The sequence below is a fragment of the Hemitrygon akajei genome, chromosome 3 (assembly GCF_048418815.1).
Source record: "Hemitrygon akajei chromosome 3, sHemAka1.3, whole genome shotgun sequence".
Taxonomy (NCBI): Eukaryota; Metazoa; Chordata; class Chondrichthyes; order Myliobatiformes; family Dasyatidae; genus Hemitrygon; species Hemitrygon akajei.
Window position 1 is genome coordinate 136,300,852 of NC_133126.1, and position 26,088 is coordinate 136,326,939.

Genomic DNA, 26,088 nt, shown 5'->3' on the forward strand with positions numbered 1-26,088 from the left:
CATAGATAGAGTAGACAAGAAATATCTGGTTCCCAGTGTTGAAATGTCCAATACCAGAGGGCATGCATTGGAAGTGAAGGGGAGTAGGTTCAAGGGGGAGGTGAGGGCTAAGTTTTTTACTCAGAGTGCTGGATGCCTGGATTGAGCTGCCTGGAATGGTGGTAGAGACCAATACATTAGAGGCTTTCAAGAGATGTTTGGATAGGTACATGGATGTAAGAAAGATGGAGGGATATGGATAAGTGCTACACCTACTCCTGCACCTCCTCCCTCACTACTATTCAGGGTCCCAAAAAGTTCTTCCAGGTGAGATGACACTTCACCTGTGAGTCTGTTGGGATCACCTACTGTATCCAGTGATCCCTGTGTGGTCTCCTGTATATCGGTGAGACACAGTGTAGATTGGGAGACCGCTTCGCCAAGCGCCTAAGCTCCATCCACCAGAGAAAGCAGGACCTCCCAGTGGCCATCCATTTTAATTCCACTTCCCATTCCAACACGTCAGTCCATGGCCTCCACTACTGTCCCAATGAGGCCATACTCAGATTGGAGGAGCAACACCTGATATTCTGTCTAGGTAGCCTCCAACCTGTTGGCTTGAAGATCAATTTCTCAAAGCTCCAGTAATGCCCCCTCCCCCACCTCACCATTCCACAGTCCCATTTCTCTTTCTGACACTATCTACTTACCCTCCATCACCTCCCTTGCTCCCTTTCTTCCATGGCTCTCTGTCCTCTCCTGTCAGATTACCCCCTTCTCCAACTCTTTACCTCTTTCACCAATCGACTTCGCAGATCTTTACTCCCCCCTCCCCCATTTCACCTATCACCTACTACCTTGTATTTCTTCCTCCCCTCCCTCCCCTCCCTCCCCCCCAAGTTCTTGCTCTAACTTCTCATCTTTTCCATAGATGCTGCCTAGTCTTTTGAGATCCCCCAGCATTTTGCGTGGGTTGCTTGGATTTCCAGCAACGGCAGACTTTCTCTCGTTTGTGATTGGCTCACTTACAATTATCTGCTTATGTAAGAATGCAGCAAAAACTGCAAGTAACTAGCATTTTATCAATTTAAATGCACACACAGTATCTGAGGTTTATACATTTCCATTCACTAGTTGACTCTGAACCCTCGTACCAAAGATAGGTTATCAAATTTTTTTCTCATAAAGTAAGTTAATTCAATTTAGGTAATTATCAGCACATCAATCTAATTTCAATGGCAATCATACAGCACTTTCTCAGTAAAAACCTGCTCATCAGTGCTCTTTCACGGTCCAATAGGATCCAGCTGCAAAAACACTTTCTTTGCAACTGAACAAATAAAATATTCAGGATGTTTATAAAGGCTTCAAACAAGCTTAATAAGTTAGCTTGCTCTTTTTCTCCATTGAAAACAGTATGTTTCATTAAGTCAAAAGACGAAAGGTAATAATTTAATCAACTTAGTTGCCATACAACAGTTGCTTAATGTATAAATGCAAATCCATAATTTAACTATTAGCACCTATAATTCATACATGACCAAGTGCTATTAATAACTTTGGTGCAAAGTGAACTCTCTTGTCTGTCTTATTAAATGCATTGCACTATGTGTGCCCATTGTACCTTTTGCTGCAACATTACTAAAAGTTTTGCTGGTAAAATATTACACAATGGGATCCGTGCAGGTGCTGATACTGGCCACGTACACGGTTTCAGCTTGAACTGGGGAAACTCCCTTTCATCAAGAAATAACAGTCCACGCAATACCAAAGCACCGTTAAAAGATAAAAAGCACACAATAAAAACCATAATGTTTAGTAGGAAAGAATGGTATGATTTTCTAAAATCTTTTAACCACATAAGGCTCTTTTCTGATTTAGAACAACAGCAAAAAAAACCAAATGATGAGCGTTACAAAAGACAATATTCATCCAAATGTTCTTATCAATCATACGAGCTTAATAGCAGATTACAAAATCTCAGTTGAAAATCCTTCATAACATTTGTATCATTCTTTGGAACTTTCTGATAGTATTCAAAGGCAATTGGGAAAGTCAGTAAGGTGGTAATCAACCAGACAGTAGCACAAGCAACACTGGCTGCTTCAGGACTTATAAGATACCTCGATTTCAATGGATGAGCTATAGTTAGACAACAATCCAAGCTTATTAACATTATCAGGAAAGAACGTGGTGTAAGCGAGTTTTCCAAAAATCCAAGTAGTAGCAAAGTAATTTAATCTGAAAGACATTGAGAGAATGCCAGATCAGCCAAGTAAATAACTAAAGATGTTTGCAGTACCAATTTTATACAGAATATCCATAACAAAATGCTATTCAAAAATAATCCTATTGCCACCATTAACCAATACACAGAAGCAGAGCACAGCAGATCATTTTGTATGAATCTATGGAAACACTTTCTATTGTATTCTTGCTGTTGATCTTTTAGAGTTAATCTAGGGCAAGCTTGTGGTTTTGATACTAGAGGAGAAATGAGGCCCTTTAAATGTCAATAAACCATTCCTCAGTTACCATTTAAGTTTTTATGGTAAATACTAATCTTACTGTACTGTAAATTGTGCAACGCTGACAGATCTAAGTGATAGCAAGGCACATGATTACATCTGATTGTATGAGATTCTTCATTGACTATGAATTATGCAGTATTCAGATTGAGGCAAACTGAATACTCTACATTTAAAAAGCACATTGAGTACAAATATATGTTCAATATTTTTGGATATAATAAAAATGCTATTAATATAATAGAATATATTAACAAAGATAAATTACTGTTGATCTCCCTTTTTTTTATTTATCTGGCAAATAATGTCTTAATTTAATAGCTCTTCCAAAGACTTTATTGCCAGTAGTGTAGCACTTCCTTAATAGTGCACACTGAGTAATATGTTCAAGTCTCTGGACTTAATGGTCACTTAGCGTAACATGCTTACGTCACACTTATTTAGAACATGGAACAATACAGCACAGAAACAAGCTATTTGGCCCACAATGTTGTGCTGAGCCATCTAAAAAGCAAATGAAAAACACCCAAACACTGATCCCTGCTACCTACACAATGTCTGCAACCTTCCATCTCCCTTACATCCATGTGCCTATCCAAACATCTCTTAAAAGCCTCTAATGTACTTGCCTCTACCACCATACAAAGCAGTACATTCCAGGCAGCCAGCACTCTCTGAGTAAAAAAAAAGCCCTCACGTCCCCTTTAAACCTACCCTCCCTCACCTCCAATGCATGCCCTCTTGTATTAGACATTTCTACGCTGGGAAACAGATATTCCTTGTCTACTCTATCTATGCCTCTCATCATCTTATAAACCTCTATCAGGTCTCCCCTCAGCCTCTGCCGCTCCAGAGAAATCAGCCCAAGTTTATCTAGTCTTTCATGATAGCTCAAGCTCTCTAAACCAGACAGTATCCTGGTGAAGCTTTTCTGCACATTCTCTGAAGCCTATTGATGACCAGTGGTCGTCTGCTGACAGCTGCTTATATGCTTCACATGGCAACATTCCTGTCTTTCACTACAATAAATCTATTTTGCATGTTTTTTGAAGTTACTTTGCAAATTTATTCTTCAGTACTAAATTAATGTCAATCTTTGTCGCTCATTATTAATATCTGTCTCTACCACAATTATCAAATAATCATTAAGGTGAAAACAATGAAATGTAGCTGTTTGTTTGTTTTTTTGGAAGTTTGTATTCTGACTGAAACAGTGTTTGTTCACAAAGTGTAGATATCACAAAGGAAGTAGAAACCTGCAGTCAGCTTCCTAGAATTCTTACGTGAAATGCTGGTGAAACTCAGTGAGTCACATAGCATCTGTAGAGGAAAACAGACAGTTGATGTTTCGGGTTGAGACATCTTGCACAGAAACATCAAATGTCCATTTCCATCCACAGATACGGAGTTCCTCCAGTGTTTTGTGTGTTGCTCCAGTTTTCAGCAGGCTATTGTGCCTCCTAGAACATTGTTACAGTCAGCTGGTCAGATCTTTCAAAAGAAGCACCACTGGTGCTGGGGAATTGCAAATATTGACCAAGATGCATAAAATCTCACACCATCAGGTAAAATATTACGCAATGCCAAAATATTAATTAGAAGTAGGAGAAAACTTCTGTTTGTTTAAAACTTTGCCTGACTTAACTTTCTATTCCCTCCAACAGACTCATCTTTTTGCTCCAATCCTGATGAAGGTCTTGGCCCAAAATGTTGACTGTTTATTCTTTTCCATAGATGCTGCCTGGAGTTGCTCCAGCTTTTTGTGCATGTTATTTGTACGTGAGCGTTTGTAGGAAAGACTCAACCTTTGAGAATTGTGCTGAGGATTTCTGCCTCCCTCAGGCTGTGAGTTTCAGAGCATCACCACTTGCTTACTGAATTTATCTCTCCTTCGGGTGGAGTTTGTTAGGTGTGTTCAGGAAGGTTTCCTGATGCAAGTTGTAGATAAGCCAAATGGAGGAGAGGCTGTCCTTGATCTGGTATTGGGAAATGAACCTGGTCGGGTGTCAGATCTCTCAGTGGGAGAGCATTTTGGAGATAATGTTCACAATTCCATCTCCTTTACCATAGCGCTGGAGAGAGATAGGAGCAGACAACTTGGGAAAACATTTAATTGGGGTGGAGAGAAATATGATGCTATTAGGCAGAAACTAGACAGCATAAATTGGGAGCAGATATTCTCAGGGAAATGCATGGCAGAAATGTGGCAAATGTTTAGGGAACATTTGCATGGCGTTCTGCATAGGTATGTTCCACTGAGGCAGGAAAAGGATGGTAAGGTTAAAGAACCATGGTGTACAAAGGATCTAGAAAACCTAGTTAAGAAAGGACTAGCTTATGAAATGTTCAAGAAACTAGGTACTGTTGGAGCTCTAGAGAATTACAAGGGTGCCAGGAAAGAGCTCAAGAATGAAATTAGGAGAGCTAGAAGGGGCTGTCGGAAGGCCTTGGCAAGTAGGGTTGAGGAAAACCCCAAGGCATTCTACAAGTATATGAAGAGCAAGAGGATGAGCCATGTGAGAATAGGACCAATCAGGTGCAACAGTGGAAACATGGAGCCAAAGGAAGTAGCAGAGGTACTTAATGAATACTTTGCTTCAGTATTCACCAATGAAAAGGACCTTGCAATTGTGGAGATAACTTACAGCGGATTGAAATGCTTGAATAATAGACGTTAAGAAAGAGTATATGCTGGAGCTGCTGAAAAGTATTAAATAAGAAAAGTCACTGGGACCAGACAAGATATACCACAGGCTACTGTGGGAAGTGAGGGAGGAGATTTCTGGGCTTCTGGCAATAATCTTAGCATCATCAATGGAGACCAGAGAAGTACCAGAGAATCTGAAGGTTTCAAATGTTGAACCTTGTTCAAGAAAGGAGGAAGAGTTAACCCAGGAAATTATAGACCAGTGAGTTTTGCTTCAGCAGTGGACATTTTGTATGAGAAGCTCCTGAGGCTGGATTTATGAACATTTGGAGAGACATAATCTGATTAGGGATAGTCAGCATGGCTTTGTCAAGGGAAGGTTATGCCTTCTGAGCCTAATTGAATTCTTTGAGGATGTAGCAAAACACATTGATAAAGGTAGAGCAGTGGATGTATTGTATATAGATTTCAGTAAGGCATTTGATAAGGCTCCCCATGTGAGGCTCATTCAGAAAGGAGGTATGGGATCCAAGGAGACCTTGCTTTGTGGATCCAGAAATGGCTTGACCACAGAAGGCAAAGGGTGGTTGTAGATGGTTCATATTCTGCATGGAGGACAGTGACCAGTGATGTTCTGTAGGGATTTGATTTGGAACCTCTCCTCTTTGTGATTTTTATGAATGACCTGGATGAGGATGTAGAAGGGTGGTCAGTAAGTTTGCTGATGATACCAAAGTAGGGGGTGTTGTGAATAGTCTGGGGGGTTTTCAGAGGTTACAGTGTGACATTGATAGGATGCAGAACTGGGCTGAGAAGTCACAGATGGAGTTCAACTCAGTTAAGTGTGAAGTGGTTCATTTCGGTAGGTCTAATTTGAAGACAGAATATAATAATGATAAGACTCTTGGCAGTGTGGAAGATCAGAGAGATCTTGGGGTCCATATCCACAGGACACTCAAAGCTGCTGTGCAGGTTGACAGTGTTGTTAAGAAGGCGTATTGTGTGATGGCCTTCATCAACCATTTGACTGAGTTCAAGAGCTGTGAGGTAATGTTACAGCTATGGTCCACTTGAAGTATTATGTTCAGTTCTGGTCATCTCACTACAGGAAGGATGTGGATACTGTAGAGAGAGTGCAGAGGAGATTTATAAGGATGTTGCCTGGATTGGAGAGCTTGCCTTATTACAAGGGTATAAGTTAAGTAAACTTGGCCTTTTCTCCTCAGAAATGGAGGATGAGAGGTGACCTGATAGAGCATATAAGATGATGTGGGGTATGGGTCATGTTGATTGCCAGAGGATTTTTCCCAGGACTGAAATGGTGAACATTAGGGGCCATAGTTTTAAGGAGATTGGAAGTAGGTACAAGGGGGATGTCAAAGGTAAGTTTGTTTTTACACAGAGAGTGGTGAGTGTTTTGAATGCACTGTCAGCGACAGTGGTAGAGGCGTATACAAAAGGGTCTGTTAAGAGACTGTTGGGTACATGGAGCTTAGTAAAATTGAGGGGTACGAGATAGGGAAATTCTAGGCAGTTTCTTGAGCAGGTTGCATGGTCAGCACTACGTTGTGGGCCCAAGGGCCTTTAATGTGCTGTAGATTTCTATGATTCTATGACTCCATTCTGTTATTTCTGCAGAGGAAATTAACTTGCACTGGAGTATTAAGAGCATACGTGAACATTTTAGTAAGAGATGCAAAAGTCTTTTTATCTCTTTCTTATAAAAATAAAATGTTGTCATGACCTACAACCTTGCCATGTCAGTGAATTAAATAATTTCTTGGCATCACATGGAGAAGAATCAAATAAGCATACAGCTTTAGTTCCAGATTCTGAATCAACTTGCAAATGAAAATTGAAAAAAACAAAACCGAAGATGTTGTTTGCTTATTTAAATTGAAACTATGCTGTTCCATAAGCAAGTTTGAAGAGTCCATGTATTGAAGAGATTCAGCACTGCGACAGGTACGTGTCACATCACCACAGAGCAATTATGAAGTGACAAGCAAAGGTCAGAAGAGGTTTCGTTCTTTTCACTGTGTTCTGTTTAAGTGGCCACATATGACATGTGAAGGTTAACTTAAAAGGCCAGCATATTTGCAATTTTGATTGCTCAATCTTCTGCTGTATTGACAAAGAATATTCAGATATGCAGAAGTATGACTCAATGAAGGCAAAGGAAGTTCAATGTGCTATAAACTTTATTTCATTATAGGTGGCATAGTGCAAACTAGCAATAGGTGAAATTGTCTCTTCTCAGGTTAAATGTTGATTGATTGATATGCATTCTTCTGGTATCTTTTGAGACCAGAACAATTCAAATAACTCCCTGCACAAATGCCAGCCTTGAGTTTTGTAGTCATGTGTCATGGCACTGAAAACCATGATCTTTTGATTCAGAAATCAGTTGGATACCATATTGAATCATGGGTGTTACGCTCATCGGGAGGTCGTGTTGCTTCCTCCCCGTTCCAGCAACTCTACTTTGATTCTGACCTTGGGCGCTGTTCGCACGTTCTTCCTTGGCACGGTGTGGCTTCCTCACAGATCCCAAAGACATGCTAGTTGTAAGTTCTTTGGCTGGTATAAAGTGGCCCTTATGTGTAGATGGGTAGCAGGGAGTTTGGAGGAGCTGATGGACATTAAGAAAGAATAGGTTACAGAGAAATAAGTCAGAGTATGAGGTTGCTGGGAAGTGCTTTGTGGGCTAAATGGCCTCTTTCAATGTTAGAGAGTCATAGAATAGCACAACACAGAAACAGACTCTTTGGCCAATCTTGTCTGTGCTGAACTATTTAAACTGCCTACTGTTGTAAGACAGTATGCTACCTTTCATTTTCATTGGGAATATAACTATTTCACAAATGTGTATTCAGAACAGCAGTAATTTTCTTGAACTTTCTTCATCTTTCATCTCAACTTCATATTCTAATCTGCCTACTCTAACACTGCTTTTCTACCTCTGCCTTAAAAATATTCCTAAACATAGTTTCCCCCACTCCTTAAAGAGTGATCCAAATGCTTGTGCATCCTTCCTGAAATAGAGAGACCAATACTGTATGCTAGTCTCAAAAACATCCTATTTACCTGAATTTATATCTCCCTACTTTTCTATTCAATCACCTTCACAATAAATGAAAAATTAATGTTGTTTTCCAAATTACTTATTATACCTTTAAATCATGCCCTGAAACACTAATTCCTCTGACCTCAGTCTCTCTCTACTTAGATAATAAACTGCTTTTATTACTCCTGTAAAAAAAAATGATAATTTTGTCTTTTCCCTCATTTGCTAGATCTTTGGGTATTCATGGAAACTCCTGACCCTTTGTAGCCACATTTTTGCCCTTTACACTTTCCTACCTCGCTTTGTGCCATTAGCAAATCTAGCAACCATATATTTTGTCCTTTAACACATCATTTCTAGATAGCTGAGACCTCCAGCACCTATTCTTCTGTTACAACCAGAGAATGAACGATTTCTGCCCAGTTTATTTCCTGTTAAACAGCTAATCTCATTTCCATTGTGTTACCCGAAACCGTAAGCATTTATTTCCCAAACTTTTTATAAACTATCTAGTCGTCCACAGCACTATTTCACATCTAAATGAACTCTAAAAATATCAAACTGAATTTCTTTTCATATAAACATGCTGACTTTGCCTGATAATCAGTTTTTTAAAAAGTGCTCTGCAATAATGTTGCTGAATATGGCTTCTATTTATTTCCTGCAGAGCATCAAGAAAGCTCACTGCTGTACCATTGTGAGCATACTCACCAACTGCATCTCAGTGCGGTATGGCAATTGTCCCATGTCGGACCGCAAAGCACTCCAGCGAATGGTGAAAATTGCCCAGTGGATTATCGGAACCCAATTGCCCACCATTGAGAACATTTACCATAAACGCTGCCTGGGCAGCGTGAAAAGCATTATCAAGGATGCATCTCACCCTAACCATGGACTTTTTACTCTCCTCCCATCCCGTAGGCGCTAAAGGGGCCTCCGCTCCCGTATCAGCAGGCACAGGAAGATCTTTTTCCCTGGGGCTGTGACCCTTCTGAACCTCACATCACAGTGCTAAGCAGTATTGCACCCATATTGTAGAGTCTCAGTACTTTTATATTTGGTATGCTGTAGCACTTCTTATTCGCAGTTATTTTGTAAATGACACTTTTTTGCACCTGGTTAGATGCTAATTGCATTTCATTGGCTTTGTACCTATCTGTACTTGGCACAATGACAAAGTTGAGTCTAGTCTAATCTAACACTTCCCCATTACAGTCTCTGCTGGAGCAAGCATTGAGATTATTTGTCACATTCAGTCACTGTCCCTCCCCTACATCAATCAGGTGACCCTTGCATCTTTACTGCACACCATGGAAATAAATTCCCAGTGACATAGCATTACTGTGTTTCTCATTGCAGATGTAAACTTCCTGAAGCCCATCATTTAGTTCATTACATAACCAAGAATCATACTTTTGAGTTGCGATACAAACCTTAATCATAAACTGTGCAACTGAAACTTGCAAGACACATTTTGAATCCACCTCATACGCCGGGAACTCATTATTTTCTGTGTGAAAAAGACTTGGCCCCTCTCACATTAAATACATGTCTTTTGATATTAGACATTTCAAACCTGGGAAAAAGATAATGGCTCTTTACTTAATCTATGCCTCTCACAATCTTATAAACCTCTATCAGATCTCCTCTCATCCTCTGCCATGCCCGAGAAACAACTCTAGTTTGTCCAACCTCTCATTTTAGCACATACCCTCTAATCTAAGCAGCATCCTGGTAAACTTCTTTTGCATTCTCTCTAAAGCTTCGACTTCCTTTCTATCATGGGCCAACCAGAGCTGAATGCAATATTCCAGGTGCAGCTTACACAAATTTTTTCTGGAGTTACAGAATTGTGTATTAATTCAAACATGAACCCAGTCTTCAGTTCTTAATGTAAATTGCAAGTAGTGATCAGTTTAAGAGCTAAGAAGCCAGACTGAACATAGAATAGTACAGCACATTACAGGCCCTTCGGCCCACAATATTGTGCTGACCCTCAAACCCTGCCTCCCATATAACCCCCCACATTAAATTCCTCCATATACCTGTCTGTTAGTCTCTTAAACTTCACTAGTGTATCTGCCTCCACCACTGACTCAGGCAGTGCATTCCATGCTCCAACCACTCTCTGAGTGAAAAACCTTCCTCTAATATCCCCCTTGATCTTCCCTCCCCTTACCTTAAAGCCATGTCCTCTTGTACTGAGCAGTGGTGCCCTGGGGAAGAGGCGCTGGCTATCCACTCTGTCTATTCCTCTGAAAACAGCATTGTCTGTAGAGCAAGGCTGCAGCTGGCCCACGGCAGGGGCTGCCTGCTCAAGATGGTTTGCAAAGTGAAGTGACCATGAGTCATTCTGGAATGCATCAGCAAAATGTAAGACAAAAGTGTTGTTAATTGGCCTACGTCAAATCAGGCAACTATAGGCTGCCGTTTGCACCATTGTAAGAGGGCATGAAGATATTGGTCAAGGCTCCAACAATCTCAACTCTTGCCCCCCTCAATTGCCTGAGGTATATTCAAACAGGCCCTGGGGACTTAATCACCTTAATGTTCCTTTAGAGAACTTACACAACCTCCTGCTTTGTCTCTAGCTGCCCTAGCTAATTAGCCAACTCCACACTGATCTCCCTATTCTCCACAACCTTCCCCTTAGTAAATACTGATGCAAAGTTATCATTTAGGACCTTATCTACATCCTCCACCTCTGTTTCTTTACCTTTGAGTGATCCCTAGACATCCTTGTGTTCTCAATGTATGGAATGCCTTGGGTTTCTCTTGAATCCAACTTGCCAAGGACCTTTCATAGCCCTTCCTGGATTTCCTAACTCCTTTCTCACTTTGTTATAATCATCAAGGACTCTGTTTGCCTTTTAGTTCCTAAAACTTTTCTTTTTCCTTAACTAAATTTATTGTGAAAATTGTTGTTTTGTGGCAGCAGTACAGAGCAAAACAACCTCATTGTTTTTACACCTTTCCCTAATCTGCCTGCATATCCCAGTAGTTATTGAAGGGTTTGTAGTATAATTCCATCAGAATGAATACACCTTTATTATTTTTGAGATCTACCTATTTAGGAGCAGTGAATGAGCCATCCACTATGTCCCATCTGAGAACAGCTGTGATATTGCCCTTGATTAATTGTGTAATTCCCTCCCACTCTTACTGCCTTCTCTAACTTTTCTAAAACATCAGAACCTTTGAACATTAAGCATTCATTTTGGTCCGTCTACCGATCAAGTTTCTGTTATGGCCACAGAGTCGTAGTTCCATGTACTGATCAATGCTTGGTCCATTACCATAACCCATAATACTCATTTTAAAATGCACACACCTCAACCTGTCCATCCATTGTCTATTACCTTGCTCCAGCATCTACCTTCCTCTCAATTCCTTTACTTTCTGACATGGTGCTTTGGTTCCTACCACCCTGTCAAGCTAGTTTAAACTGTCCCAAGTACCTCCCATGACAATGCACAGTTGTTTCAACAATCTGTTCAATGAGGAAAACAAAAGTCCACTAAAACTGAGAAGATTGAGACATGAAACAAAGCTATTTTTGATTCAAGAAATTTTAATTTCAGTTATTTGCTGTTGTTTACAGTCTAAATGCACACGACACTTCTTTGGCTGAAATGTACATTTCTCTTTATTTAATTTGTTTTATTTTGTTACCTTAGGGGCAGAAATTGATCCTCAGTTTAGTTGTGCTAAACACACAACAGAACTGTCTGCATTATCTTCTGCTTCTGCAGTTCTCTTCTGTTTGAATTAATGGAATGGTAAAAGTCAGAAGCAGAGAAGTTACCTCCAAGAACAAGTTGGTTGTGTATTTCATCAAGAATGAATTTCCACCCCTTTGCTTATTTTAAATTGAAACATTTTAATGATACAGTGAAATGCATACCCATACTTCAAACTTTTGATACTGTTAGACATGCAGTGTTAGAGGTGATGAAAGACAATCTTTTGTGTTCTGACTTGTTCTTCAGCATAAAATCTGTTAAACTGCAAAGAGCAACTAATGCAATATTAAAGTGTTTTTATAACTACTTAAGTAATAGCATTATTGAACCACCACAAAGATGTGAAAAAGTGTGCAGCAAACTAATACATCATTGACGTTGAATGCACAAGTAACTTCAAGCAGCTGGCCTTGAATAGTAGAGTAATGGGTTTGTTGGCTTCTCAACTTCAGTCCTTGTCACAGAATAATGTTTCAATGACAAATGTGTTCACAAGGTGTCGTATACGATGGCAGTTCTTGATTTCACGCTTATCAATGGCTGAAACACAAGAGATTGTTGTGGTTTTTCATGGAATTAAATGGTGTCACCATTCAGCTCTCAGAGGCAAGGTTCAATAAGAAATGTTTATTTTTGAAGAGATTACTTTAGCATTATTTTTGTCCTTTCATATTTGCTGATAACTCTCTCATAATACACATAGTAATCAATAACTATAGTTACATAGAAAACATACAGCACAATACAGGCCCTTCGGCCCACAAAGCTGTGCTGAAAATGTCCTTACCTTAGAAATTACTTAGGTTTACACATAGCCCTCTATTTTTCTAAGCTCCATGTACCTATCCGGAGGTTCTTAAAAGACCCTATCATATCCGCCTCCACCACCATTGACAGCAGCCCATTCCACACACTCGCCACTCTCTGCGTTTTTAAAAAAAAACTTACCCCTGACGTCTCCTCTGTACCTACTTCCAAGCACCTTAAAACTATGCCCTCTCGTGCTAGCCATTTCAGCCCTGGGGGAAAAGCCTTTGACTATCCACACAATCAATACCCCTCATCATCTTGTACACCTCCATCAGGTCACCTCTCATCCTTCATCACTCCAAGGACAAAAGGCTAAGTTCACTCAACCTATTCTCATAAGACATGCTCCCCAATCCAGGCAACATCCCTGCAAATCTCCTCTGCACCCTTTCTATGGTATCCACATCCTTCCTATAGCGAGGCGACCAGAACTGAGCACAGTACTCCAAGTGGAATCTGACCAGGGTCCTATATAACTGCAACATTACCTCTCAGCTCTTAAACTCAATCCCACGATTGATGAAAGCCAGTGGTCCATATGCCTTCTTAATCAGAGTCAACCTGCGCAGCAGCTTTGAGTGTCCTGTGGACTCGGACCCCAAGATCTCTCTGATCCTCCACACTGCCAAGTGTCTTTCCATTAATACTATATTATGCCATCATAATTGACCTACCAAAATGAATCACCTCACACTTACCTGGGTTGAACTCCATCTGCCACTTCTCAGCCCAGTTTTGCATCCTATCAATGTCCCGTTGTAAACTCTGAGAGCCCTCCACACTATCCACAACACCCCCAACCTTTGTGTCATCAGCAAATTTGCTAACCCATCCCTCCACTTACTCATCCAGGTCATTTATAAAAATCACGAAGAGTAGGTGTCCCAGAACAGATCCCTGAGGCACACCACTGGTCACTGGCCTCCATGCAGAATATGACCTGTCTACAACCACTCTATGCCTTCTGTGGGCAACCCAGTTCTGGATCCACAGAGCAATGTCCCCTTGGATTTCCATCCCCCCTTACTTTCTCAATAAGCCTTGCATGGGGTACCTTATCAAATGCCTTGCTGAAATCCATACACACTACATTTACTGCTCTACTTTCATCAATGTGTTTAGTCATATCCTCAAAAAATTCAATCCGGCTCGTAAGGCATGACCTGTCCTTGACAAAGTCATGCTGACTATTCTTAATCATATGCCTCTCCAAATGTTCATAGATCCTGCCTCTCAGGATCTTCTCCATCAACTTACCAACCACTGAGGTAAGACTCACTGGTCTATAATTTCCTGGGCTATCTCTACTCCCTTTCCTGAATAATTTCCCAGTCTCATTGGAACGTAGCTATGCAGAACTCCACACAAATATCCCCAGAAAATTTGCTACATTTCTTCCATACTTTTCCCTGAGAACATCTGTTTCCAATTTAAGCTTCCAATGTCCTGCCTGATAGCCTCATAATTACCCTTACTCCAATTAAACACCTTCCTAACTTGCCTATTCCTATCCCACTCCAATGCTATGGTAAAGGAGATAGAATTGTGATCACTATCTCCAAAATGCTCTCCCACTGAGACATCTGACACCTAACCAGGTTCATTTCCCAATACCAGATCAAGTACAGCCTCTCCTCTTGTAGGCTTATCTACATATTGTGTCAATAAACCTTCCTGAAAACACCTAACTCCACCCTATCTAAACTCCTCACTCTAAGGAGATGCCAATCGATATCTGAGAAGTTAAAATCTCCCACCACAACAACCTTGTTTTATTACACTTTTTTCCAGAATCTGTCTCCCTATCTGCTCATCGATGTTCCTGTTGCAATTGGGTGGTCAATAAAAAACAGCCAGTAGAGTTATTGACTCCTTCCTATTCCTAACTTCTACCCACAGAGACTCTGTAGACAATCCCTCCATGAATTCCCCCTTTCCTGCAGCCGTGACACTATCTCTGATCAACAGTGCCACGCCCCCACCTCTTTTGCCTCCCTCCCTATCCTTTCTGAAATATTTAAAGCCTGGCACTCGAAATAACCAATCTTGCTCCAGAGCCATTTATGTCTCTGTGATGGCCACAACATCATAGCTCCAAGTACTGATCCATGCTCTAAGCTCATCAAAGTTGTGATTGTGTGAGGCATAATGAGTTGAAGGGGATTAAGTACAGTTCTGTGCAAAAGTCTTAGGCACATATATACAGCTGGGGCGCCTAAGACTTTTGCACAGTACTGTATTTATCAACATGGAGTTTGTAAATCTGACGGGAGCAAAGGATGTTGGGTATGACATTTGAGGAGTACCATGGGAGGGGTGTGGGACAGAGGCAAAGGAGGAGTGCCAAGGGTGGGGTTGACACAGGTGCTGACACATCCAGCACCATGACACCAGGCAAAATCATTTGATTCCAAACAATTGGTTTATTGATCATTGCAGAATGTCTTTCTGGTGCTTCCCACTCCTTTCCCCTTTTCCCATCTATAATTCCCTTCTTCCTGCCCACTTCCCACTCTCAGTCCACAATAGAGACCCATATCAGAATCAAGTTTATCATCACTCACGTACATCATGAGATTTGTTTGTTCTTTTTGTGGCAGTGCAGTACATAAAATTACTACAATACTGTAGATCAGGGAATGCTTAGTGCTCACCCCATGTTAAAAGATGACAGTCCATCTTTAAATTTGGCTTGTTATAAATTCCTACATTGTATACAAAATAACACTTCTGATCTGCAGCAACCTGCCCAGGAACTTCAGTCAAATGGTCAGTTTCTCTGGGGTGTACAGGATCACATGTTCAGGCAATGCCTCCTTCAGCCCAAGTCTGAAAGGGATCGAAGAAGCCTATCAATAGCAGTTCTGCCTAACTCACCCAGTTGTCCCATTCTCACTGCCAAGTGACACCTGACGGCTGAATAATACTGCAGCCAGTTCTCTAAAGAAGCTGCAAGGCAACATTGTTATGAGCATATATTTTTTCCACAAAGAAGCTTGTGCACTAAACTGTTCTTCATCAGGAAAAAAATTAGCCAACAGATATTTTCAAGTTACAAGTTCTCCCCAGTTTATGAATACCTGACTAAACTGGCATTTGGGAGATGTGGGATGGATTTGCTGATGGCTATGGGCATCTTCTGACATGTAGGAACAAAGTTCATGGGTACATTTTGAACACAATCTGTTCAGATTATGAACAGTTCACAGGAAAGGAACCCTGTCATAACCTAGGAGGATCTGTAATTCTACTAATAAAAAGCCTTCACTTCCCCTTCTTTCTCCATTATAACTTTGAAGTTCATCCTTCAAATTAATCGGAAATCAAACAGGTTTGACAGACATGTTTCTTTAGATCATACTTGAAATTGGGTTTTGGGTGACTAGAACAGACCTGATGGGCTGAAGGACCTCTCGTGCTATATGACCATTACTCTATGCATTTTATTAAAGCTGCTTCAATAACTTTGATTTCAGATGTTTAGTGAAAGTGAAAAGCTCTGCCGTTATAGCACGACAACACATTAAATCAGTAGGCTGTTTACCAGATCTGTTGAGTATTCTTAGTGGGTACCAGTAGTACCATTGGTTTGCTAAGCAATATCAGAGCAAATTTGTAGAATATTTTTTGATCAGTAAATGTCAGATCAGCACATAGCGCTCAGATGAATGCATTTTGTTCAGCAAGATCATGAAAGTGTTCTGGGACAGCAATGTGAAAAAAAACTGCAGGACTCACTTCTCTGAATACTCTTGCGCTTCAGTTTGTATGTTTTCTTTCCATTGCACAGATGGCGGATGAAGGAACCCAGCTGGTGCACATTGCTGATTTGTTCTGTCACTTCCATCTCCTCCTGAATTATGTAAGTCTGAGGCAGATAGGTTCCTAGCTGTGAAGATTTTAAAAATGGGATCATTAACCAGAAAGAAGTGATAATAGTACAGGCCATTATATTGAGGTAATTTGTTCTGAAGTTAGTACTCATGTTTGTCTTAAAAAGAGTAGACAGTGACAAATTAATAATTTCCTATTATTTTTAATGTTCACTTGCATTTTGTCATTCATGAGATACAGCAAGCAAGGTCAGACTTTATTGCCTATTTATAAATGCCTTTAAGAAGGTAGTGGTGAGCCATTTTACTAAGCTGTTGCGATCCTTCTTGAGAAGGTGTTCAAAGGATGCTTCTAGCTAGCGAGTACCAGGATTTTGAGCCAGCAATGATAATGATATAGCTTATTTCCAATTCATTACAGTTGTATCCTGCAGGACACATGCTGGGGGTCTCGAATCCGCAGGATTTGATGGTAGTATTGAAGAAGCCTTTGAAAAATGTTGGTTTTTGAATACAGTACCAGTAGTGTGGAGAGTGAATGTTTAAAGTGATAGCTCTGGTTGTCTGATGGTGGAAAGGTTTGGGAGCGTCAGCCTCTAACCTGCCTGCGTAACAGAGTTTGTGGCTGGCAGAACTATGTTATTGTTCAGTAGTGACTCTCAGGATGGTGATGATGGGAGATTTAACAATGGTAATGTCATTTATTCACAGAATAAACGGTTATAGTCTCTCTGTTGAAGATGCAATAGCTGTCACCTGTGTAGCATGAACTTTATCAATTCAAGGTTGAATATTGCGTATGTTGACATTTTGGGTTGAGACCCTGTATCAGGAACAATGGAAGTAAGGCTGGTAGGTGGAACCAGACTGGGACTGGGGGGTAAGGGGAGTGGGGGTAGGTGGGGTAGATGGGAAAGGTGAACCGGTGATTGGAAGAACATCAGGAGTGTAGGTTAACTGAAATAGGAAAATTCAACATTTCCATTTCTGACTTTATGCTGGAGTAATATTCTTTGATGAGCTACTTAAAGATGTTTGGTCTGGGACAGTACCCTGAAGAACTCCTGCAGTGATGTCTTGGGATTGAAATGACCACAATATCATTCTTCATGATCAATGTGACATCAGCCTCTGGAGCTTCCCAACCACTCACTGCCTTCAGGATTATGAACATCCCATATGTCATACAGGTGAAAGACTGCTATTAAATTGTTATCACATCTTTAAACTACTGCATGGAGGAATCATATTGGGATAGTGAACAGTTAAAATAATACTTCTAATTATACTCAAGTCAAAGTCAGAGTAAATTCATTATCTAAGCATGTATACGTCACCATAAACAATCTTGACATTCACTTTCTTGTATGTGTTTACTGGAAAATAAAGAATTACTATAGAATTTTTGAAAAACTATAAAGAATGAGTGACAATCAACCAAAGTGTAAAAGACAAATCATTCTTTATGTATAGCTTTTCAAAAATGCAAATCATGCAAATAATAAAAAGTAAATTAATAGTACTGAACTAAAAGTGAATCTGTAGATCACGGAGTTAGTTCAGGTGAGTGAAGTTATCCATGTTGGGTGAGAAGCCTGATGATTGTATGGTAATAACTGTTCCTGAACCTGGTGGAATGGGACCCAAGGCTCCTTTACATCCTTGTCCAATAGTAACAGCGAGAAGAGAACATGGCCTAGCTGATACCTGGACAACAGGTCAATGTCATCAGTAAAACGAAGGAATATATAAGCACAATATAAGGGCAGATACAGCAGTGCAGCTGGTATAGCTGATGCCACATGGCTCAACTAGTTTGCTAGGTTAATTGGCAACTAGGCACAGATAAATGGAAGGATCTAAGGGAGTTAATGGCAATGTAGAGAAAATAAACTGGACTGGGTAAAGGACTGGTGTAAAATGGGCGTTTAGTGGTCAGCCCAGATTCTCCGTGTCAAAGGATCTGTTTCCATATTGTATCTTTCTATGATATTTTGATCCAAAAATCTTGAGGTAACCTTTCAAGTCCTCAGCTTCCAGCACTTTAACAAGGCACCCGGGAGAAAGCTGACATTGTGCATAAGCAGCTTGCTATTGAGAACAACACACACAAAATGCTGGGGGAACACATGTGTTCCCCCAGCATTTTGTGTGTGTTGTTTGAATTTCCAGCATCTGCAGATTTCCTCGTGTTTGCTATTGAGAACACTAGTTTTCATTCATTTGTGAGAGTGGAGCTGAACGTCCACTCTATTACTACCAAGGAAAACATTTTTTTATAGCATTAAGGGCAAAACAATAAACTTACTTTCATTTTGGCCAGCAGCTCCCAGAGATTGCGAGGTGGCAAAATGATGGTTCTGTTGAGTTCAATGATGTAACATCTATCCAAAGAGAGGTCATGGTAAGCAGTCAAACTCTGTGACGAAAAACAAATATTGTTTCTATTTTAGAAATAATTTTCTCTCCTGCTGCCAAATGACCATCTGTATTGTAGATTAGACTTAACAAATTAATTCACAAGTGCATACCTTAATTAAGAGGAAACTCCTTCCTTGTTACTTGTAAGTTTCTTAAATGCTCCTGAAACTCAAGACCCAGCATGCAGAATCTTGTATATAACATCAAAATGTAGTGAATACCTCGCCCCACGACTCTAGAATGGGCCTCTTATACAACAAAGATGAACTCGTGATCTACCTTGCACTTTGCCTGTCTACCCACTGTTGTCTTAACATTCCTCAAACTTAGCTAAATTTAGGAAATACATTGAGGCAAAGGATTTTAAATGATCCAGTGAACTTGTCCCCTTCCAATGAAGCACAGATCATTTGTTTAAGCTGCCCCTAGGTTACATGCCACCAACTTGTGAACACCATAGAAATGAACAAGCTCCTGTATTATTCAAACATTTGACACATGCTCGTTTGTATGGATAGCAGAACTAATTTCCTCCCTCTATCCACTTCTAATAATTAAAAGGTCCAAAGGTTCATTTTATTGTCAAAGTATGCATGTACCATACAACGCTGATATTTCCCTTCTCCACAGAGCCATGAATGAAAGACCATGGGATTTGATGAAAGAAAAGTCATCAACTCCCCCTCCCAACACAAAAAAGAAACAAAACTAGCAGACCCCAAAAATCTCTCGCCTCCTCCCCTACAGAAAAACACAGCAACAATAGCATCAAATCTCCACCCCTCCCCATAGAAAATAACAGTAACAACCCCATCTCCCTCACTCGCAGAAAAATGAACAGTGACAGTAACAATCCCTGACTCCCTCACAGAAAAATCAGAAATAGAATCAGAATCAGGTTTATTATCACTGGCATGTGATGTGAAATTTGTTCACTTAGTAGCAGCAATATAGTATAGAAGAAAACAAATAATAATATTAATAAATAAGTAAATCAATTACAGCATATGTATATTGAATAGATTAAAAATGAGCAAAAAACAGAAATACTGTATATTAAAAAAAGTGAGGTCGTCTCCAAGGGTTCAATGACCATTTAGGAATCAGATGGCGACAATAACAATCCCCGACTGCCTCACCTGTAGAAAAACAGGGACGATAACGATCCCCCATCCGCTCACACACAGAAAAGAACAGTGAAAGTAGCATCATATCGTGTGATTTTTATGTATTTTCTAACTTACAGATGTCCATAAAAATGGAACCCGTTTGTTACCCAAGGATGTCCTATAGAGATGCATGGAATCCAGGCCTCTATTCAAAGACTGGTAAGCACAAACATTCCTACTACAATATTATTTTATTGTTAGATTTTCAGCACCAAATTACTTGTAGATTTGTATAAGCGTGTGCATCTGGCACGGTACTCACTTGGTAGAAGTCATGGATGATATTGGCAGCGTCACCACCTTCAAACTCAGGCACAGGGACTTTGACCAGCTCTACTTCTTCTTCCAGGCGAATTTCTACATCCTCTTCCAGTTGCAGTTGGGCTCTGCTTGGTACAGAGGCAAAATCTTCATCATACAGGACCCGACAATGAAACCTATTCTGTGATAAAGAATGGAAATAGAGTCAGCATCAGCAATCTTGAATTTAGTTAACAAACGTCTTCTGCCATTTCAATGGAAAGAAATAATTAGAAAGAGTATAAACTTGTAGCAAACAGATCTCATTAATATCTCATCAGAAGGATGTAAAGAGATTACTCAATATATTTAAAAATCAATAAATACAGAAAAGTATAGCAAGAAAATCCCTAGCCACAAAACTCTCCCAAGCCCACGTCTACAGAAAAGGGCTGGCTTTTCAAAATCTATTAATGAAAATGCCATACATTTGCCAGATTTAAATTTCTAGTTCTATTTAAAAACAATTTACAGGACAAATCCTTAGGTGATCTGACAATTTTCTGCAAGTAGTTAGTGTCATGTAGAAACAGCGCAAAGATGAATCATGTGGGAGTTGCAAAAGTCACAACTGAGCAAGTAAAAGGCCTCCTTAGGCTCCAAGGATAATAATAAGGATGGTAAGATTTCAAATGTGTCCTACTTATCGGTGACTTAAATATAGGTTATGATTCCAAGACAATAAAAATAGGCACTCTTCCCACTAGTTATGCCACCAACACATAACAAAAATGCAAGTAGCATGATGATGCTGTGTCTAACCAGGAAATGTTGAATTTCAACCAAAGATAGAAATGTGTTTAATTTCTTGATATTATCACTCACAAAATACCGCCTATCCCCCCCTCAGAAAATTTTTTATTTGGCTTCTCCAATTTATGGACCATACAGATATCTGATGGCAGAGGCGAAGAAGCTGTTCCTAAAATGAGCTTGCATCTTCAAGCTCCTGTGCGTCTTTATTGATGGTAGCAATGAGAAGACATGCCCTAGATTATGAGGCTCCTTCATGACAGATGCCATCTTCTTGAGGCTTCACCTTTTGAAGATGTCCTTGATGATGGGAAGGCTGGTGACTATGATGAAGCTGCCTGAATTTACAACCCTCAGTAGCTTTCTCTGATCCTGTGCTTTGCAGTCTCCATACCAGCCAGTGATGCAACCAGTCAGAATGCTTTCCACAGTACATCTGTGGAAATTTGCTAGACCTTGGTGGCATTCAAAATCTCCTCAAACTCCTAAAGAAATATAGTCGCCTGCATGCTTTCTTCATAATTACGTAAATACGTTGGGCCAAGGATATATCCTTTGAGATGTTGAGACCTAGGAACTTGAAGCTGCTCACTATTTCTACTGTTGACCCCTTGATGAGACCTGCTATGTAATTTCCTGATTTTTCCCTTCCTTAAGTCCACAATCAGTTCCTTGATCTTACTGACTTTGAGTGCAAGGCTATTCCTACAACACCACTCAACCAGCCAATCTATTTCACTCCTGTATGTCACCTCATCACCATGAGAGATTCAGCCAACAGTTGTATTGCTAGCAAATTTATGGACATCATTTGAGCTGGGAGCCACATAATCATGAGTGTAGAGAGAGTAGAGGACTGAGCGAAGCACACATTCTTGAGATGTGTCTATGTTGATTGTCAGTGAATTTGAAAAATACAGCAAAATAGAGGCCCTTCAGCCCACAGAGCTGTGCCAAACATGTCCCTACACTAAACTGAGTGGAAAACCAAAATGTACAGAGGATGTGGAGAACCTGCAGAGGGATATAGATAGGTTAAGTGAGTGGGCCAAGGTCTGGCAGATGGAATACAACATTGGTAAATGCGAGAGCAGATTATTATTTGAATGGTGAAAGATTGCAGCATGCTGTTGTGCAGAGGGACTTGGGAGTGCTTGTTCATGAATCACAAAAAGTTGGCTTGGAGGTACAACAGGTTATTAAGAAGGCAAATGGAATGTTAGCCTTCATTGCTAGAGGGATTCAATTCAAGAGCAGGGAGGTCACGCTGCAACTATACAGGGTACTGGTGAGGCCGCACCTGGAGTACAGTGTGCAGTTCTTGTCTCCAAACTTGAGGAAGGATATACTGCCTTTGAAGGCAGTGCAGAGAGGTTCACCAGGTTGATTCCAGGGATGAAGGGGTTAACCTATGAGGCCAGATTGAGTTGCCTGGGACTATACTCTCTGGAGTTCAGAAGAATGAGAGGGGATCTTACGGAAACATACAACATTTTGAAAGGGATAGGTAAGATAGAAGTAGGAAAGTTGTTTCGATTGGTGGGTACGACATTGCCTCAAGATTTAGGGGAGAAGATTTAGGATGGAGATAAGGAGAAACTTTTTCCCAAAGAGTGGTGAATCTGTGGAATTCACTGCCCAGGGAAGCAGTTGAGGCTTCCTCACTAAATATACTTAAGAAACAGTTAGATAGATTTTTACATAGTAAGGGAATGAAGGGTTATGGGGAAAAGGCAGATAGATGGAGCTGAGTTTATGGACAGATCAGCCATGATCTTATTGAATGGCGGGACAGGCTTGATGGGGCGGATGGCCTACTCCTGCTCCTATTTCTTATGTTAGAACTACTTAGGCTTTACCCATAGCCCTCTATTTTTCTAAGCTCCATGTAGCCATCCAGGAGTCTCTTAAAAGACCCTATCATTTCCGCCAGCAGTCCATTTCACGCACTCACCACTCCCTGCTTTTAAAAACTTCCTCCTGACATCTCCTCTGTACCTGCTTCCAAGCACTTTAAAATGATGCCTTCTTGTGCTAGCCATTTCAGCCCTGGGGAGAAAGCCTCTGACTATCCACACGATTAATGCCTCTCATCATCTTATACACCTCTATCAGGTCACCTCTGATCCTCTGTCACTCCAAGGAGAAAAGGCCAAGTTCACTCAACCTATTCTCATAAGGCATGCTCCCCAATTCAGGCAACATCCTTGTAAATCTCCTCTGCATCCTTTCTATGATTTCCACATCCTTCCTGTAGTGTGGCAACCAGAACTGAGCACAGTACTCCAAGTGGGGTCTGACCAGGGTCCAAGTTAGCTGTAACGTTACCTCTCAGCTCTTAAACTCAATCCCATAGTTGATGAAGGCCAATGCACCATATGCCTTCTTAATAACAGAGTCAACCTGTGCAGCATCTTTGAGTGTCCTGTGGACTCGGACCCCAAGATCCCTCTGATCCTCCACACTGTCAAGAGTCTCACCATTAATACTACATTCTGCCATCATATTTGATCTACCAAAATGAACCAACCTCACACTTATCTGGGTTGAACTCCATCTGCCACTTCTCAGCCCAGTTTTGCATCCTATCAATGTCCTGCTTTAACCTCTGACAGTCCTCCACACTATTCACAACACCCCCAACCTTTGTGTCATCAGCAAATTTACTAACCCATCCCTCCACTTCCTCATCCAGGTTATTTATAAAAATCACAAAGAGTAAGGGTCCCAGAATAGATCCCCAAGGCACACCACTGGTCACCGGCCTCCATACAGAATATGACCCGTCTACAACTACTCTTTGTCTTCTGTGGGCGAGCCAGTTCTGGATCCACAAAGCAATGTCCCCTTGGATCCCATGCTTCCTTACTTTCTCAATAAGCCTTGCATGGGGTACCTTATCAAATGCCTTGCTGGAATCCATATACACTACATCTGCGGCTCTACCTTGATCAATGTGTTTAGTCACATCCTCAAAAATTCAATCAGGCTCGTAAGGCACAACCTACCTTTGACAAAGCCATGCTGACTATTCCTAATCATATTATGCCTCCCCAAATGTTTATAAATCCTGCCTCTCAGGATCTTCTCCATCAACTTACCAACCACTGAAGTAAGACTCACAGGCCTATAATTTCCTGGGCTATCCCCACTCCCTTTCTTGAATAAGGGAACAACTTCCACAACCCTCCAATCCTCCAGAACCTCTCCTGTCCTCATTGATGACGCAAAGATCATCGCCAGAGGCTCAGCAACCTCCTCGCTCATTTCCCACAGTAGACTGGGGCACATCCCATCCCCGGTACCGGTGACTTATCCAACTTGATGCTTTTCAAAAGCTCCAGCACATCCTCTTCCTTAATATCTACATTCTCAAGCTTTTCAGTCCACTGCAAGTCATCCCTACAATTGCCAAGATCCTTTTCCGTAGTGAATTCTGAAGCAAAGAATTCATTAAGTACCTCCGCTATTTCCTCGGGTTCCATAACACTTTTCCATTGTCACACTTGATAGGTCCTATTCTCTCACATCTTATCCTCTTGCTCTTCACATACTTGTAGAATGCCTTGGGGTTTTCCTTAATCCTGTCCACCAACGCCTTCTCGTAGCTCCTTCTGGCTCTCCAAATTTCATCCTCAAGCTCCTTCCTGCTAGCCACTTCTGAATCCTTCTAGATTCCTATCATTACCTAGTTTTTTGAACGTCTTGTAAGCTCTTCTTCTTGACTAGATTTACAACAGCCCTTGTACACCACAGATCTTGTATCCTACCATCCTTTCCATGTCTCATTGGAACGTACCTGCTCAGAACCCCACGCAAATATCCCCTGAACATTTGCTACATTTTTTCCATACATTTCCCTGAGAACATCTGTTTCCTATTTATGCTTCCAAGTTCCTGCCTGATAGCCTCATATTTCCCCTTACTCCGAATAAACGCTTTCCTAACTTATCTGTTCCTATCCCTCTCCAATGCTATGGTAAAGAAGATAGAATTATGATCACTATCACCAAAATGCTCTCCCACTGAGAGATGTGACACCTGACTATGTTCATTTCCCAAAACCAAATCAAGTACAGCCTCTCCTCTTGTCGGCTTATCTACATTTGAGATGTTATTTCAAATCCACACGGACTGTGGTATCCGGAGGATGTCAAGGACCCAGTTGAAGAAGTGGGTACAGAAGTCCAGGTTTGTAGCTTATTGATTTACAGTGTGGATGATGGTGTTGAATGCTGAGCTGTAATCTATAAACAGCATTCTAACATGGGTATTGCTATCGTCCAGTGGTCCAAACCCAGTGAGATTGCATCCACTGTAGACCTCTTGTGGTGGTAAGCAAATTGCAGTGATTTGAGGTCCTTGTTCAGGCAGAAGTTAACTCCAGCCATGACCAACCTCACAAAACACTTCATCACATAGATGTGAGTGCTACTGAGTGATAGTCTTTAAGGCAGCTAACTCTGCTCTTCTTGAGTTATAATTGATCTCCTTTTCAGGCAGGTGAAAACCTCTGACTGAGAGATTGAAGATATCCTTGAACACTCCAGCCAGATGGTTGGCACAGGTTTTCAGTGCCATTCCTAGTATGCCATCTGGGTCTCGTGCCTTGTGAGGGTTCACCCTCTTCAAAGATGCTCTGACATTGGCCTCTGAGACAGATACCACAGCTGTTATATTCTGTACCACACAGTTTCGACGGTGTTTTATTCCTCTCTCTCCTTGTTACTCCAGGCAGAGCAAGCATTCATCACCTTCTCTCAGACAATGACACTACTTGCTTTATTCATTCTCTCTGGGTCCTCAGCATTTTACAGAAATTCTCTTTACTTTCTTTA

At 40.8% G+C, this 26,088-nt stretch overlaps 1 protein-coding gene across 3 annotated transcripts in view; it reads right to left on the reverse strand.

The window, feature by feature from the left end:
• Positions 1-11,774: 11,774 nt before the first annotated feature.
• Positions 11,775-26,088, reverse strand: part of LOC140725439 (integral membrane protein 2C-like) — a 38,731-nt gene continuing 24,417 nt past the window's right edge. For all 3 annotated transcript variants that reach the window (XM_073040900.1, XM_073040898.1, XM_073040899.1), the window contains 4 exons: positions 20,460-20,639; positions 18,916-19,026; positions 16,513-16,663; positions 11,775-12,504 (listed from right to left, as the gene is read on the reverse strand). In XM_073040900.1, coding sequence (XP_072897001.1) covers positions 12,413-12,504; positions 16,513-16,663; positions 18,916-19,026; positions 20,460-20,639 — 534 coding nt within the window. In that variant the 3' untranslated portion in view covers positions 11,775-12,412. The remainder of the gene's footprint in view (positions 12,505-16,512; positions 16,664-18,915; positions 19,027-20,459; positions 20,640-26,088) is intronic.